The sequence below is a fragment of the Prionailurus bengalensis genome, chromosome B1 (assembly GCF_016509475.1).
Source record: "Prionailurus bengalensis isolate Pbe53 chromosome B1, Fcat_Pben_1.1_paternal_pri, whole genome shotgun sequence".
Lineage (NCBI taxonomy): Eukaryota > Metazoa > Chordata > Mammalia > Carnivora > Felidae > Prionailurus > Prionailurus bengalensis.
The window spans coordinates 27069375-27085658 of record NC_057344.1 but is presented as its reverse complement, the minus strand read 5'-3'; the positions used below and the strand labels follow the sequence as shown (position 1 = coordinate 27085658).

Sequence of the window (16284 nt, the reverse complement as noted above, 5' to 3'; positions counted from 1 at the left end):
GCACAGGGCCCCATGCTAGGTTTAATGCTCTGCTGTCACCATCTTGAAATACTTAATAATTTTAACTTTTAACATGTATTTTGTAAACAAAGTCCAATGGGACAACGGAGTATGCTGCGAGAGAAGAGATACACTGGGCAGCAGCCCATGCACACACAATAAAATCAGAAGTTTGGGGCGCCTGGGTGGCTCAGTCGGTTAAGCGTCCGACTTCGGCTCAGGTCACGATCTCGCGGTATGTGAGTTTGAGCCCCGCGTCGGGCTCTGTGCTGACTGCTCAGAGCCTGGAGCCTGTTTCAGATTCTGTGTCTCCCTCTCTCTCTGACCCTCCCCTGTTCATGCTGTGTCTCTCTCTGTCTCAAAAATAAATAAACGTTAAAAAAAAATAAATAAAAATAAATAAATAAATAAAATCAGAAGTTTATACAGAATACCTTTTTTTTTTTTGTCACCCAGAAACAGTATTAAGGTATCCTTTAAGGCATAATGACATGGCTCAAAGAATGTTAATTATTATTCAATATTTGAAGGAATCCAAGTTCAAAACCAAACTAATCTTTACTTCTTCCTCTCCCTGACTCACCCCACCCTCTGCACCTCACCACTCAGTACCTCTCTGGGAATGGCGCCCAGTTGCTATAGTGAGGCCAGAAGAGCCACGTCCGTACTCAAGAACTTCTGATAACAAAGATGATTGGTTAAAAGTCAACATCTGACTCCAGCTGGGCATCAGATTCCTTCTATCTCAGGTTTGAAACACAGAGTGGATCTGAAGCCAAGACACATTAACATCACTGGAGAATTCTAGTGGGGAGGGCCACAAACCTGAGCTGTTGGAAGTCCCCAGAGCTGGCCTGGTTCCTCACATCTCCACTCTTGGTTCTCCTGAATGGTTGAGTTTCTGACTCAACCATCTGAAATGCAGTCTGACAATTTTACATGCAGTTTTCATCATAACTTCATGTATCTGCCTGACCCTTTACAAAGGCCCTCTAATCTGTAAATGATAGCAGACCCCTCTAGTCTAGCTGATCCTATGACCAACCACAACCCAGAATTCCTATCCTGCTTCCAGTTTCCTACTTCTCCAATCAAATCTACTCAACACAAAGTGGATTATTCTTCCTTTAATATAGGCTTGATGGCTTCACTTCATCCAAATCACGGCCTACAGAATTTTTTATCACATGAACAGAATTCGGTAAGAGCAGGAGGTAATTCCATGAGTTCAATCACTATACTTAATCAGAAGGTTTCAACCATAAGATTTAATAACAGATTAATGATAGTCAAATAATAAAATTAAATCATTTGAGATAAATTGTAAAGATTATAGAAAACTCAACTGTTTGATTGCCAAAAATGTAAAATGGAACATTTTCTCATCTGAGATAAGAGGAGTCTATTTGAGCATTCACATCAATTTTGTTACTTAAAATACTCTTAGTTTATATTCAAATCACTGTTTTTTTGGATCAAGTATATCACCATCTATTTTGATGCTATAAACATTTTTAAATCCTGTTTTACTCACCAATGTATAAATCTAAATGCCTAGCAAGTGCCAAATGTTTGAAAACAATAAATAAGTATTTGTTGTTTAAGTGATCAATGGTGAGGTATTCTGTTATTTGCAAGTGAATGTATCCCAGATAACAGAGCCTCTTACTCCATTTTAAGAAAATGAGCAAGGGGTGCCTGGGTGGCTCAGTTGGTTAAGCGTCTGACTTTGGTTCAGGTCATGATCTCACAGTTGGTTGGTGGGTTCGAGTCCCATGTCTGGCTCTGTACTGACAGCTCAGAGCCTGGAGCCTGCTTCAGATTCTGTGTCCCCCTCTCTCTCTCTGCCCCTCCCCCACTTGCACTCTGTCTCTCTCTCTCTCTCTCTCTCTCTCTCAAAAATAAATAAACGCTAAAAAAAGAAAATGGGCAAAAGACATGAAGAGATATTTTACACGAAAGGACATACAAACAGTAAATAAGCCTGTGAAAAGACATTCAACATCCCTAGCCATTAGGGAAGTACAAATTGAAATCATCCTGAGCTATCCCTACATACCTATTAGAACAGCTAAAATAAAGGAAAGTGACAACAGCAAATGCTGGCAAGATGCAGAGAAATTAGATCTCTCATATACTGTAGTAGGAATGGAAAATGATATAACACTCTGGAAAACAGTATGACAGCTTCTTTAGGAAACTAAATATACACTTAACATAAGATCCAGCAATCACACTCCAGAGCTTTTATCTCAGAAAAATGAAAACTCATATCCATGTAAAAACTTGTACGTAAGTGTTCAAAGAAGATTTATTTATAATAGTCTGAAACTGGGAACCACCAAAATGTCCCTCAATTGGTGAAGGGCTAAATCATGGTACAGCAACACCATGAGATACTAATCAGCAATTAAACAAACAAACAAAACTGAAAGGCATTGTGCAATGTGGGAAAAAAGCCAATTTCAAAAAAAAATCACATGCCCTATGATTCTAGCATTCTCAAAAATGACAAAATTATAAAGACTGAAAACGGATTAGTGGTTCCTAGGGGTTAAGGATGAAAGCTGGGGAGTAGACCATAAATAAGTAGAATGAGAGGGATCTTTGCGATAATAGTTCTATATTTTGATTGTAGTAATGACATGAATTTCCAAATGTGATAAAATGGCACAGAACTATACAATGTACCAACACTAGTTTCCCATGCTTAGTTTTGTACTATACATGCATAAGGTATAACCAATGGGAAAACTAGGCGTGCCCATTTCCCTGCTTTTCCAATCTCCTAGAGGTCCCTGCATTCCTTGGCTCATGGCCCCCTTCCCCATTTTCAAAGAAAGTAATGGCTGGTTGAATCCTTCTTACAATGCATCATTCTGACTTCCTTCCTATCACCCTTCTCCAATTTTAAGGAACACCGTGATACCTGGTGCCCACCAAGATAATTCAGGATCTCTCTCCATCTTTAGGTTAACTGACTGGCAACCATAATTCTATCTGTAACTTTAATTCCTGTTTGCATGTAAAATAAAATATTCCCAGGTTCCAGACACTGAGATGTGGACATTTGGGGGCCATTATTTTGCCGCATACTACATAGAGCAGGTCCCTTCTCATAGCTGTAAATTTTAAAAGTACAATTGTAACTCATATGAGATTCTACCATCTCATATTATCTCTATAAAATAACAGCAAGGTAAAAAATAAATAAAACAGTTCTATTATTTCTACTTGATAAGCGAAGTAACTAAGGCACAGGGAGTAATCTGCCCCATAATCTGTCCTAAATCAAAGTGCTTGCTAACAAGATCCAAGAGTAGTCATGAGGTCCCATGATTCCTGTCTTGTTGCTCCTTTGCAGCAGACCACAGTTGTCTTCAGTTACGCTAAGAGCAAAATCCTCCCTATTGCTGAAAACTTTTGTGTTCATTTTTATCAGCCCATAATTTAAACAAGTCATCAACTGGGTTATTTATCACCTAATCTCTCTCTCTCTCTCTCTCTCTCTCTCTCATACACACACACACACACACACACACACACACACACACACGTACATATGTGTGTAATTACATAAAAACTACATAAACTGTATAATGTAATAATTTCTGCTTTAACTTTTTTCTGAACCAGGATCTTATCCAGGTTAATATATTACATTTGATTGAATAAACTTAAGTTTTATCCAGTTGAATGCTCACAAACTAAGGCATGCCTTTTCTACGGCAAAGAAAAAGAACAGACAAAACACAATTATGTAAGACTCCCCAAATGGTAAATAATAGGGGGGAAAAGGGCAGAAATCCTATCACGTATGAAATAATTAATTGAAGTTCTAAATTGCGATAAGAAAAAAATGAGAATGTAGCTAAACATTTTTATTAATTCATTTCAATAGCTGACTTTAATTATGGTATTAAATGATACTATTAAAGTTGCCCTAATCTTTCCTAATAAACCAATTTGCTTAAAGACTTCTTCGAAAAATATCATCTCATCTGTTTTCTCTTACATTTTTCAAAAATATAAAAGTATCTGAATCAATATTCTGTAATACAATAGGAATGTTATTTCTGATCATGTTATTTTTATATTAACATAAGAGCAGTTACCAATCACTGAGCATATACACTACAGCATTGAGCATATACCCAGATATAGATATTACATGAAGAGGCTTTATTTGCATTCTCTCACTTAATCCCCTTACCAATTATATGAAGTACAGTTATTACTACCATTTTAATAACTAAAAGAGAATAAGGACCTTGTTCAAAGACCCACATCTCTTGGACTCTAACCAGTGTAATATAATGCCAGTGAGCGTGAAAAAAAATTTTTTTGAGTCTGAAAATTTTTTAATTTTTTTTGATGTTTATTTTTGAGAGAGAGAAAGAGACAGAGAGCAAGCAGGGGAGGGACAGAGAGACAGGGAGACACAGAATCTGAAGCAGGCTCCAGGCTCTGACCTGTCAGCACAGAGCCTCACGCAGCGCTTGAACCCACGAACTAAGCCGAAGTCCAAGGCTTAACCAACTGAGCCACTCAGGCACCCCGAGCCTGAAAACTTTTTTAAAGTGCTAATTGTTAGATTTTAAGTAGCAGTTTGAATTTGAAGTTTCCAAGTAAGATATATATATAGGAAAGATCCTGTTACCCTTTGCGTGTAAGACAAATGAAGTCAAGAATTATTTCAACGTACAGAAGGAAAGAAAGCAAGTGACAGGAGCTTTGTTTCTCTAAAGTAATGTCACTTGCTCTATTCAGCCTTTCATACTCCCAAAAAGCTGAAGAACTCCTCTTTATCAAGCGAATTACAGTTTCTTTTCTTCCAGTAGTCTTTAGAAAGTATTCCACTGACTTCATGTTTTCAATGTTGTAAGTGGAAAGTCCTTTGCTTAATTTTTTCCCCCTTTGTGGGCAGCTTATTCTTTCTGCCTGAAAAGTTACTCTTGTATTTGCATCTGTTCGTTTCTGTTTGTATCGTTGGGATGGATTTTAAATTGGCCTTTAAAAAAAAAAAGTCAATAAAGGGAAACAAAAGAAACCAGGAGGTCTATGTTACATAGTAGTCACAATTCAGGTTGAGATCTTAGCAATAATAATAGCAATTAATAATAGCTATTACACCTGTCAGAAGGGCTAGACTCAAAAGGACAGGAAATATCAAGTGTTAGTGGGGATGTGGAGAAAAAGGAAACTTCATGGAATTGGTGGGAATACAAACTGGTACAGCCACTGTGGAAATGAGCATGGAGGTCCCTCAAAAAATTAAAAATAGATCCTGTAATTCTACTACTGGGTATTTACCCAAAGAAAATGAAAACACTGCTTCAAAAGATACACGCACCCCTATGTTTATTGCGGAATTATTTACAATAGCCAAGATATGAAAGCAACCCAAGTGTCCACTGAAAGATGAATGGATAAAGATGTGCTATACATATACACACAATGGACTATCACTCGGCCATAAAAAAAAAAAAAAAAAAAAAAAGGATGAGATCTTGTCATTTACAACATGGACAGACCTAGAGGGCATTTTTTTTTTTTAACCCAAAGGGTATTATGCTAAGTGAAATAATCAAACAGAGAAAGAAAAATACTATATGAATTCACATATATGTGCAATCTTTAAAAAAAAAAAAAAAAGGCAAACAAACAAGCAGAAACAGAGTGGTGGTTGCCGAAGGGGAGGAGGATGAAGGATGGGGAAAATGGGTGAAGGGGAGTGGGAGATACAGGCTTCCGGTTATGGAATGACCAAGTCATAGGGATAAAAAGGTACAACACAGGGAATATAGTCAATGTTATTGTAATAGCATTGTAAGGTTACAGCAGCTATACTTGTGGTGAGCACAGCATAAAGGATAAACTTGTCTAATCACTATGTTGTACACCTGAAACTACATCAATTATATTTCAATTTAAAAAAGGAAAGCAATAAATATTTAATGTTCACTATACCAGATACTCTAAGTACTTTAAATGTGTTATCAGCTAATTCTCCCAAGAACCCAAGTATTCCCATTTCACATATAAACATGGCACTTAAATGGCCCCTGGTCTCATAGATAGCTGGTCACTGGTCACATCAGGATATAAGACCAGAACACGTGCTTTGAAGCAATCCATCCTGCTGCCTCCTTTAAGCCAGACGACAACATGGCCTGGCTCTACTTTTATAAATATCAAAAATATTCACTATGATACCTCACATATGGAGTATGATTAATCTGAAAACAATCGGGCTAGCATTTCATCATCTAGGCAAAAGCCTTTGAAAAATTAATTTTGTGCACTAATCTCTCCAAACCATCAGACTCAAGTTTTCATCCAGTTGTGCCAAAGTGGAAATTTGCCTAGAAGAAACATTTCAGAGTTCCTTAACTATTCTCAATTCACAAAGTATGATATACAGCATAACTATCAGAGATTTTGGTATATTTGGTTTCCTAATAGATTCCTGAAAGCTAATTAAATGTACAGAAGGATCTACAACCAATCTTACTTCCCATAACTATTTTAATAGCAGCTATATCCTCAATTATATCTTCATTCCAGTTTTGAAGGTACCCTTCTCCTTCCCTCAACTTTTCTAAGACACAAGCACTTAACCAGAAGGAAAGCAATATGTACCAAAGCACAGAGGACCACGGGGTTGGGGGACTACGGGAATCCATTCTGTAAACATTCAAGTCCTACATCTAGTCTCTTATTCCAACAGAACCTAGATAAGAGGAGCATTTCATTATGTACTTTTGGGAGGGGGATTAGGAAGAGGAGGAAAGAATATTAATTGCGATAAGCTATTCAGAGGGGTACAGGTACAGAAAACATAATACTGAAGCCTAGAAAGGATAATAATTCAAGAAGGTGAAAACTATACAAAATTCTGTGACTAATGACAGAAGAATCCAATGGATATGACAAGGTAAAGCAAGAAGGGATGAAGGTAGGAAGTTCAAAGTCTACATTAGGTAAGAATACATAGCAAATTCAAAAATAATTATCACATGGGTAACTTACCACAAATAAGAGAGGTTTTGTGGTCAGAGAGGATATTTTATAAGTTCCAGATTTTCAGGGTAGTTTTATGTAATGACTTAGTCCAGGACGTGGCTGCTTTAGTGAAAGACTTGGGAGGAAATGGGAGAAACAACTTTAAATGGAGTATCTCAGAGATCAAAAAGGACCAGGGTACCCAAAGGCTTATGTCAACAGATGTAGAAGGGAGAAAAGATAATGACAGACAATGACGTAAAGAAGCTGTACGTCAGGCGTTGCAATAATTTGAGGAAAAATAAAAAATATACTGGAGGCTGGACTCGATGGCTATGAAGAGGGAGAAATTCTTAATAATACCACCACCACTATATCTTTAAAATTGACATATATGTTTGAGTTTTATCATAAAGATAAACATGAAAGATTAAACTTGAAATGGCTGTTATCCATCCCAGAAGACAACAATTATGAAAACCAATCTGCCATGGGTTAAACAAACATCCACCATCCCGAGTGTTAAGAAATAGATACACTCAAAAGAAACTATGCATGACTTCTAGAAGCTTGTTTTAGATTTCAAAATGAAAGGTTTTATACAATAAAGTAAAATCTAAAAAATATATATACATTTAGGTAAATATGAAAGAGAAAGAAGTGTGATTGATATAATTTCATATAATCCCAAAATTTTAAATGGTTGAAAAGTTCAATTTTACTTGAAATTGCTTTTCTTCTAGACTATGGCACATGTTGAAAATATTAAGCTTTGTACTACTGTATTCGAACCACTCAAAGCTTTCCAGTGCTAATAACTGGTGTTCAATTTTAGCAACATGAGGAAAAAAGATTTTGCCTTAGAGCTAGATGACTTTCCTTGAATCAGCATAAAGCATCCCAATATGTCATCCAATTCAGTAAGAACTTGTATTTTACAGGCTTGTATTTGATGCTAGAATGGAAAATTTGCAGTCTTTTAAAGAGACCATAAATTAACTAAATTTGATAATAGCAATCCATCAAAATTTAGTTCCACATCAGTCGGCATCTGACTTGCATTTGGAAAGTTAATGTTGTGAATCCTGTTCTTAACCAACTTTATATTGCTATCTCTCTACTTCCCTTTTGATGGAAAAAAAAAATAGCTTCTAAGAATGAAAGTAATAAAGCCCTCTTTATTTATTCTGTGAGAACACTATTTGCACCACAATAAAAAAACAAGAGAAAAAATGTTAAATCTTCATTTCAAACTTTATACCTGTCAGATTGATCTTACAGCTTAGATACCATCAAATAATACTTACCGATACATACGTCGATTTTCCCTTTAATAGCAGCTTCGTGCAGTGGGGTGTAGTTCCAATTATCCCTGGCATTTGGATCGGCTCCTTGACATAGTAACAGACTCACAACCTCAGCATGGCCAAAAGAACAGGCATTATGAAGTGGGATGAGACCTCCATCATCACGAGCATGGACATTAGCACCCATCTGTAGTAAGTGTTCTACGACATCCTTCCTTCCAAAACCTAAAAAGGAAAATATATAGTGAAGCAATTTTGTGTAAAAACAAAACAAAACAAAAAAAACCCACTAGAATTTCTTTAATAACATTAACAAATATGAACACCTAAAATACTGTAGCAAAAAAGGGTAAAGAAAAAAAAATGGCTACCATTCAAATAGTTCTCTCCTCTTACAGAACTCTAAACTAAGAAAGTTGATCCTTAAGTCTTTGGGCAGTTCATTCAAAAGACATTTCTTCAACATCTTTTATGTGTTGGGCAACTGTTCTAGAAATACAAAATGAACAAGACTCCTGTCCAAGGCATCCACTTTCCTCTCATGCTTCACAAGAAAAATTGTATCTATAAACTCCACCTCTATATTTTAAGAAATAAAGGTTACTTAAATACCGCCAACAACCAAATCTAAGACAAAGTACAACATTCAACATTATAGAGAACATATGGATACCAGAAATACGTGGTAATGGTTTGGTGACAAGAAGTTAGAAAAGGAAGAATTAAAGACAATGCCAAAATATTCTACTCTTGGGACTTATGGCCAAACTAAAACATTGCAAGCTTGAATTTAGCGACCCTAAGGAAACAATATGACAAAGAAGCCGGAACACGGGCATTTGGAAATGCAGAACCAGAAAACTGGTAGGAAGTATCATAATTTTCAGACAGAAAAAGTGGGGGGAGAGCCAGAGCGGATCTGAAGCAGTGCAAGGACTAGGCATACACTCAGAAAGGTAAAGATTACGAAGGAAGTACAACATTATAAAAGTCAGAGGGCAATAACATTATGCAAGTCCAGCATGAGGATTTGGAAGGGGAAAAAAAAAAAACCACCGACAATTTTAAATTTTAGTACAATGATGAAATTGTAAGCTACATTACAATGGATTAAAAAGAAAGAAAACCATAAGCATTAGTATTTTTATCTTTATAAGTTAATACACTTCATTAATGATTCTTTCTCTACTTTAAATTTTATTTGGTTTTACCGCCTAAGTATCACTACTCCCATGCTGTTACTTACCGTGTAATGTAGTTAGAAAATGGCATCATAAGTAAAACTAAGACTAAAACAGTCCTATCTTTCTCCATTTTATGCATATATAAACTAAATGAGAACTATGAGAAAAGTTGAAAAAAAAAGATTTATTTCAAGATATGTTCTCCACACTATCTATAGAAATTCATTTAATTCAGGAGAGCAGGCTCCAAGAAAAAGTCTTCAAAGTAAAAGATTATGTTTCCACAGATACGTATTGCAAGGTCAGAATTGGGTTTCTGTCGAAAATATCCTTCAAATTAAGCTGAAAATTTTGAGTGAAAAGAGGTCGATTTTGTACTACTAACTGGGAATACCCAAGTATAGGCTACATGCTAATGTAACTATCACCATCTTGCTGTTTGCTTTTTAATATCTGCACGACTTTACAGGCGCTAGGTTCTGTTTATTTCTCTAACTGCAGCGTGCTTCTCACCCTACTAGCACAACCTTACTCTGCCACCGGGCTGCACGCACTTTCCTTACTGGTGAAGATTTTGTCATTTTCCCTCTGTGGATTTGAATAAAGCCTCCATGGCAAACTCACATTTCCCTAATCAATGCATTAATAATACCTGAGACTGAATTTCCTTTCTTCACTAACAAATGGGTTAAAATAGATATTTTTAAACTTATCAGCTGGCATTTTAAAAAGTATCCATTATAACTTTGAAGCAAAATAGCAAAGTGTGTGTTTACTTTTTACTAACACTTTTATATGTAAAATATAAAAAACAAAAACAAAAAAATGCTTGGTATCAGAAAGAGGGTGCGGAAATGGAATTGTGCTCACACATTGATAATGTGAGTGCAAATTGGTACCATATTTCATTTATTTATTTTGGCGGGGGGGGGGGGGTGTTGGTGCAAAAAAGGTGGTTTTATTAAAGCACAGGGACAGGACTCACAGGCAGAAAGAGCTGCCTGGTACCACATGTTAGAAAAAAAATATAGCATTATCTGAACAAAGATTCTGCATCAAGATGTTTATCAAAGCATTATTTATGGACAATCATGGAAACAGTTCATGTGTCCAACAATAAACTCTCTATTAAATAAATGATGGTTTTTCATATAACATCATTCTGTACTAAAAGGATGCTACAGAACACTGTGACTATACTTAATGACACTGAATTATACACTAAAAAATGGCTAAAATTGTAAATTTTGTTTAAAAACAAAATTTAATAAATTTCAAATTTGTGTATTTTACTGCAGTTAAGATCATCAAAAAAGTATAAACCATACATGCAAGAAAAAAACCAGGATATTATAGAAAATTCAACAACATGGGAAAGTGTTTTCAGATTAGTCTTTTAGATTAAAAATATATAAAACAAAATCCAGGAGAAAAAATATATATACATATATATTTGAAATACAGATAGAAAAAAGGACTAAATCACTAGGTAGTGGGATTACAGTTTCTTTTTATCTGTTTTCTTAAAAACACAATTTTGTATAAAATATATGTAACTGTGTAACACACATACATTCATAAAAGAAGGTAGAGGTGAACAGTCAAAATCAGTGAAGACAAAGAAGAAGTTATCTTTTTTTTTTTTTTTTTTGAGAGAGAGAGAGAGCGCGTGCGCACAAGCAGGGGAGGGGGCAGAGGGACAGAGAGAGAAACTTAAGCAGGCTCCACACTCAGCCAGAGCCCAAATTGGGGCTCTATCCCACAACCCTGGGATCACGACAAAAGCTGAAATCAAGAGTCGGCCACTCAACTGACTGAGTCACCCAGGCACCCCAGAAGTTAGCTCTTTTAATTTGGGTTTGCATTTACGAAATATATTATTAAATCAGAGGTTTTGTTACCCACAACACAAAACAGTCCCCTATTTAAACTACTCAGAAATTTAGTACTTAGTAATTCAGAAACATTTACTTAAAACCTAAAGTTTACTTAAAACATATATTCTACCTGTTCTATTGAGTACAAATCATAATCGCTTATTCATCATTCTACAATGTTAAATACATTATTTTTACCAATAAAGAGAATTCATTATCTCTGATGGTTATACAAGGCCTTTCTTTCACAAACAAGGTTTGTAGTCATAATTATCCCTATAATTGAATTGCTTATTTGGGTCTAAAGAACCAAAATAAAAGTAGTAATTAGGATCACAGTCAAAGAAGTACATAGAATTTGAAGTAACTTATCACTAATTAACTTGCAGGAAAATAGTCCCTAAGCAAAAACATTACAGACACACACTTGCAGACAAGATTTTCAGGGAACTCATTTCATCGAACTAGCACATGTTTAAAAAATAGCTAAATCACAACTTTTTAAAGATATAATGTTGCCATTTATACACAGTTGCTACTTATACATATATTTATGGCTCAGTGTTATGAAGTACAGGAGGAAATCAATAAACCTTCTCTCTCTGATCCAGCAAAGGTCACTAAAAATTAAGACTAATTCTCTGATCTTTACCAAGTATGTGCTGTAACAGACATCCAATCTGAATTGTACTTAAGGTATAATTTAACTTCTACAGGAAAACTCTTTTTGCTCAAAGACCATGCCCTATTGTTGACAATAATAAAAATAACAATGGTAAGTAACTAACATTTTGTAAGTTCTTATATGCGTCAAAAAGTATGCCCAATACTTGACATGCATTAGAGCCTTGTGATAACACTCCGTGGGAGATACCATTATCCTCATTTTGTTAAGTGATTCTTTCCCCCAGTGCTGATATTAAGAAGAAAGAAGAAAGGAGAAAGAAGAACAACAACAACAACAACTGTGCTTCTAAATACACGCCTCAATTCTATCTACTCCCCAGTGCTACCATCTCAGTTTCTAGTTCTATAATCTCTTGCCTAGACTTCAGCATACAGCCTTCTAACAGCATATAACCTTCCAACTGGACTTTGCTGTCACATCTGCTGCCCTACAATTCATCCTTAACACAGTAGGCATAGTGATCTTTTCGAGGCATATATCAGATCAGGTCACTTCCCTGCTTAAAATCCTGCAATGGATTCCCATAGCACATATAATAAAGTATTACTATAAACTTCTTAGGATCTCCAAGGCTTTCTGTGAGCTGGCCCCCCTGTGAGCTTTCCCATGTGTCTGAGTTTCCTCACTCTGTCTTTCACTCTCTCCTGCCTGAATATGACAAACTCCTTTCAGCCTAGGCGACTTTGCACTGTGCTCCGCCTGAGAACTTGGACCCGGATCTCCGCATGGCTAGCTCTTTATGCCATCCAATTATCGGCCTAAAGTTAATAAGCAACTCAGAGGACTCTGTCAACCACCCAATTTAAAGTCATCCATGCATGCACACACACTTTTCCATCAGTGATTCCAATATCACTCACTTTTACTTTCTTTCTGCATTTAATCACTACCTGAAAGTACCTTATTCATTTATCTATTTGCCTTTTACGTATCTCCCCACTCAAGATGGTCCATAAAATGAGGTATTCTTGAGTTATGAACTACCTTATGAGCTGTGTGTATCTCCAGCATCTAAAATAGTGCCTAATAGCTTCAATAAAATATCGGTTGACTACATGAATATACACATTTACTTACTTCATCATAACTAAATCAAAAAGTGAGTAGCTTTTAATTTTATATTTTTAATTTACAAAATGAAAATTCTTAAAGGCTTTTCCAGCTACAAAAATGTCAAATATTTTTAAATATTTTTTAAAAAACACCAAGTTCGCAGAAAGGAAAATCATCTGTAATGCCATCATCATCTAGAGATCACCAGGAACATTTTGATGATTAAGCTTCTAGATTTCATTCTTTGCATGTGTGTGTGTGTATTTAAATGTCTTTGCTCTGCCTTTTCACTTTTCAAATTTTTCAGGTAAAAAATTTAAATGTATACACCATTTTACTTAGCATTCTATTACATGGATGTGTCATAATGTATTTGGTTGGGTGGTTTCACCACTATAAAAAGATTTCGACATTATAAAAAAAAAGTTAAAAATTAATAACATTGTATACATATCTTCATACATCTGTCCAGTTCTATAAGATGAATTTCTCAAAATAGAAGGACGAGGTCAAAGGATACACATTCAAAATTTTGTATGTTGCCAAACTGTCCTCTAATTGTCTATCAATTTTCATTTTTAACCAAAATACACCCATTTCTCTCATCTTATGTACATGAACATAAATACATAAGCTTTATAAGCAAAGAGGCAAAAATAAAAAATGCATTGCTTAATTTACATTTTGGGGGTTCATATACTTGCTCTTTTTTAGAAAATTAAATATATGAACACAGTTGAAATCTCTTAACCCTAGTCTTCTTTCCTCTCCAAAGATACCATTACACAAACTCAATGTTATACTTGTGCATATTTTTATATTTTTCATATACATGTGTTTTTAAGCACGAGTTTATATACGTTATATATAATTCATATTAATACACTTATGTTATGTTTCACATTCCATGCTCTTAGATTATATACCTATTATATTATCAGTATCACACAGTCTTTAATCTCTGTTAGGGAGGTTAATAATTGTGGCGATTACCCCCTCTTCTTGTTGGCCCAGAGAAACCCAGTTACTGCTCAGGAATTGGTCAGGATGCATATGCTAACAGAAGGTAAACCTTTCCCCAGTATAAGGAGTAATCCTCATTACACTAGGCCAGAAAGGTGAATTCATTCCTCTTTGGCAGTGACTGGAATAAGACAGAATGGAAAATCTGGAAGCTTCTGGAAAGACTTTTCTTCCTGCCAATAGAATGTGTGTAGAGGAAAAAGGCCGCTTTCTCCTCTCTCTCTTCCTCTCTATTTCTAGAAAATTTTCACATTAAGGTTGTGACATTCGGAGCTGCTGATCCCATGATGGGAAGGTCAAGAGAATTATGAAAATCCTAGCATACCCCACTGTGCTCACAGAGTACTCAACTAATTCTTGAACTTCCTACCTCTGGACTTGCCAAGCAGGAAATAAACATCCTTAGGCTTTAAATTTCTGTTAGTTGAATTGTGGAATATTTGCAGCTGAACCCATGCAAATTGATACAAACATCTGTTTGTATATTTACTAACCATTCAAGTTTCATTTGTCAGCTTCAGTTCATTGTCTAGCTCAAATTTGTTGCCTTTTTCTTATTATTTTGTAGGAGATCTTTATATATTCTAAACACTTGTATTGGTTACATGCATTAAAAATATATACTTTTGTTTATGGCTTGTCCTTACACTCTACTTACCCAGAGTTTGATTTCGGACAAGTTTTAAACTTTAACATAATAAAATATATCAATCTTTCTCTACACTGTTTGTGCTTTCTACATAGTCTGTAATAAATCCTTCCTATTCTTACACTGTTTATACATTTTCTTCCAGATTACTTTTATAATTCTGCTTTCCATATTTAGATCTTTAATCTACCTGTCCATATGGTGTGAGTCAGAAATCTAATTTTATTTTTTTCTGTATCTTTTCTCTTTGGTTGATCAGTTTGTCTGTTTAATAGTTTAACTTCAAAAAAAATCTCTAAGTACTAATCAATTCACCTTGTTCGTCTTAAACATTATCTTGGCTATTACTGCTTTTTGATGTTCAATATGAGTATCTTTAAGTTCCATGAAGAAATGTTAGAAAAAAAAGGTTTTAAGTTCATTGATTAGAATTAATTCTATAATGTTGACAAATTTACAATACTGAGTCTTTTAATCCAGGTAAATGATATATCCCTCCTCAAATTCACATCTCCTAAGTCCTTTCATTTTGTGGGTTTTTTTCCTCCATTAATTTCTTGCAAATATTTGTCAAGAATTTTGGGGTATGGTAAAGGTTTTGTTGGTATTGGGATGGAGAGAGCAGCGGTACACCAGGGGCGATCAGTAAAACCAGATCACACAGAGCCTTTGAGTCATAAGGAGTTTGGATCTGAGCAGGAGTTTGTCAGCCAAGATTTGTCCACTAGCTAATGTGACTAGAGGTAGTAATGACAAAAAATGAGGTCAGAAGATAGGCAAGATCTAGATCACGTAGGGCCTTTATCAATGAGGAGCACATCCAGCTACAAATAACAGAATACTCAACAAATGAAGGCTCAAAAAAAAAAAAAAAAAAAAAAAAAAAAGTAGAGATTCACAGGTCTTACTTAACTTGTCCAGTCAGAGGCAATTCAGGCTCACATAGCAGTTTAACAAAAGCTCTTTAAAGATTTTTCCACCCTGGCATGCTTAGTTAGCATGGGTAAACTGTCTTCTACTTGTCACCTCATGGTCACGAAAAGAGTGCTACACCTCAAAGCCTGGTATTCAGGGTCCCACACAAGAAAGAAGAGGGCAAGGGAGAAAAAGGTTTTCTCTTAGTCTTTATTATTAAGGAAGCCTCTCTAAGATACTTTCACTTCTATCTTATTAGCCAAAAATGAGTCATCTGACCAGCTCCCCCCAAAGCCTAGAAAATCGGTTCTTTTATGACTGGGCACAGAGCTGCCTTGACCAAAATCTCAGATCTGTTTGTGAAGATTAAGGAGAAAATAAACTTTGAGCAAATAACTGAAAGTGTCTGCAGCAACTCACCTGTTGTGGTTTCTGTGACTCACCAAGGAGTAAACTCACGTTGGTTCTTTTACAAATACACTTAACTATTTTCCTTGTCCTAATGGTAGAGTCTAAATTAAGGCCACTCAAAAATGTTTCAATATCAAACATGAGGTCATTTGGCATATATTCACCAGGTCCA

The 16284-nt window shown here is 35.5% G+C and overlaps 1 protein-coding gene across 2 annotated transcripts in view; it reads right to left on the bottom strand.

Moving 5' to 3' along the window:
• The window catches only part of TNKS (tankyrase), a 215720-nt gene that overhangs the window by 175211 nt on the left and 24225 nt on the right, over positions 1-16284 (bottom strand). For both annotated transcript variants that reach the window (XM_043560611.1, XM_043560620.1), the window contains exon 2: positions 8313-8537. In XM_043560611.1, coding sequence (XP_043416546.1) covers positions 8313-8537 — 225 coding nt within the window. The remainder of the gene's footprint in view (positions 1-8312; positions 8538-16284) is intronic.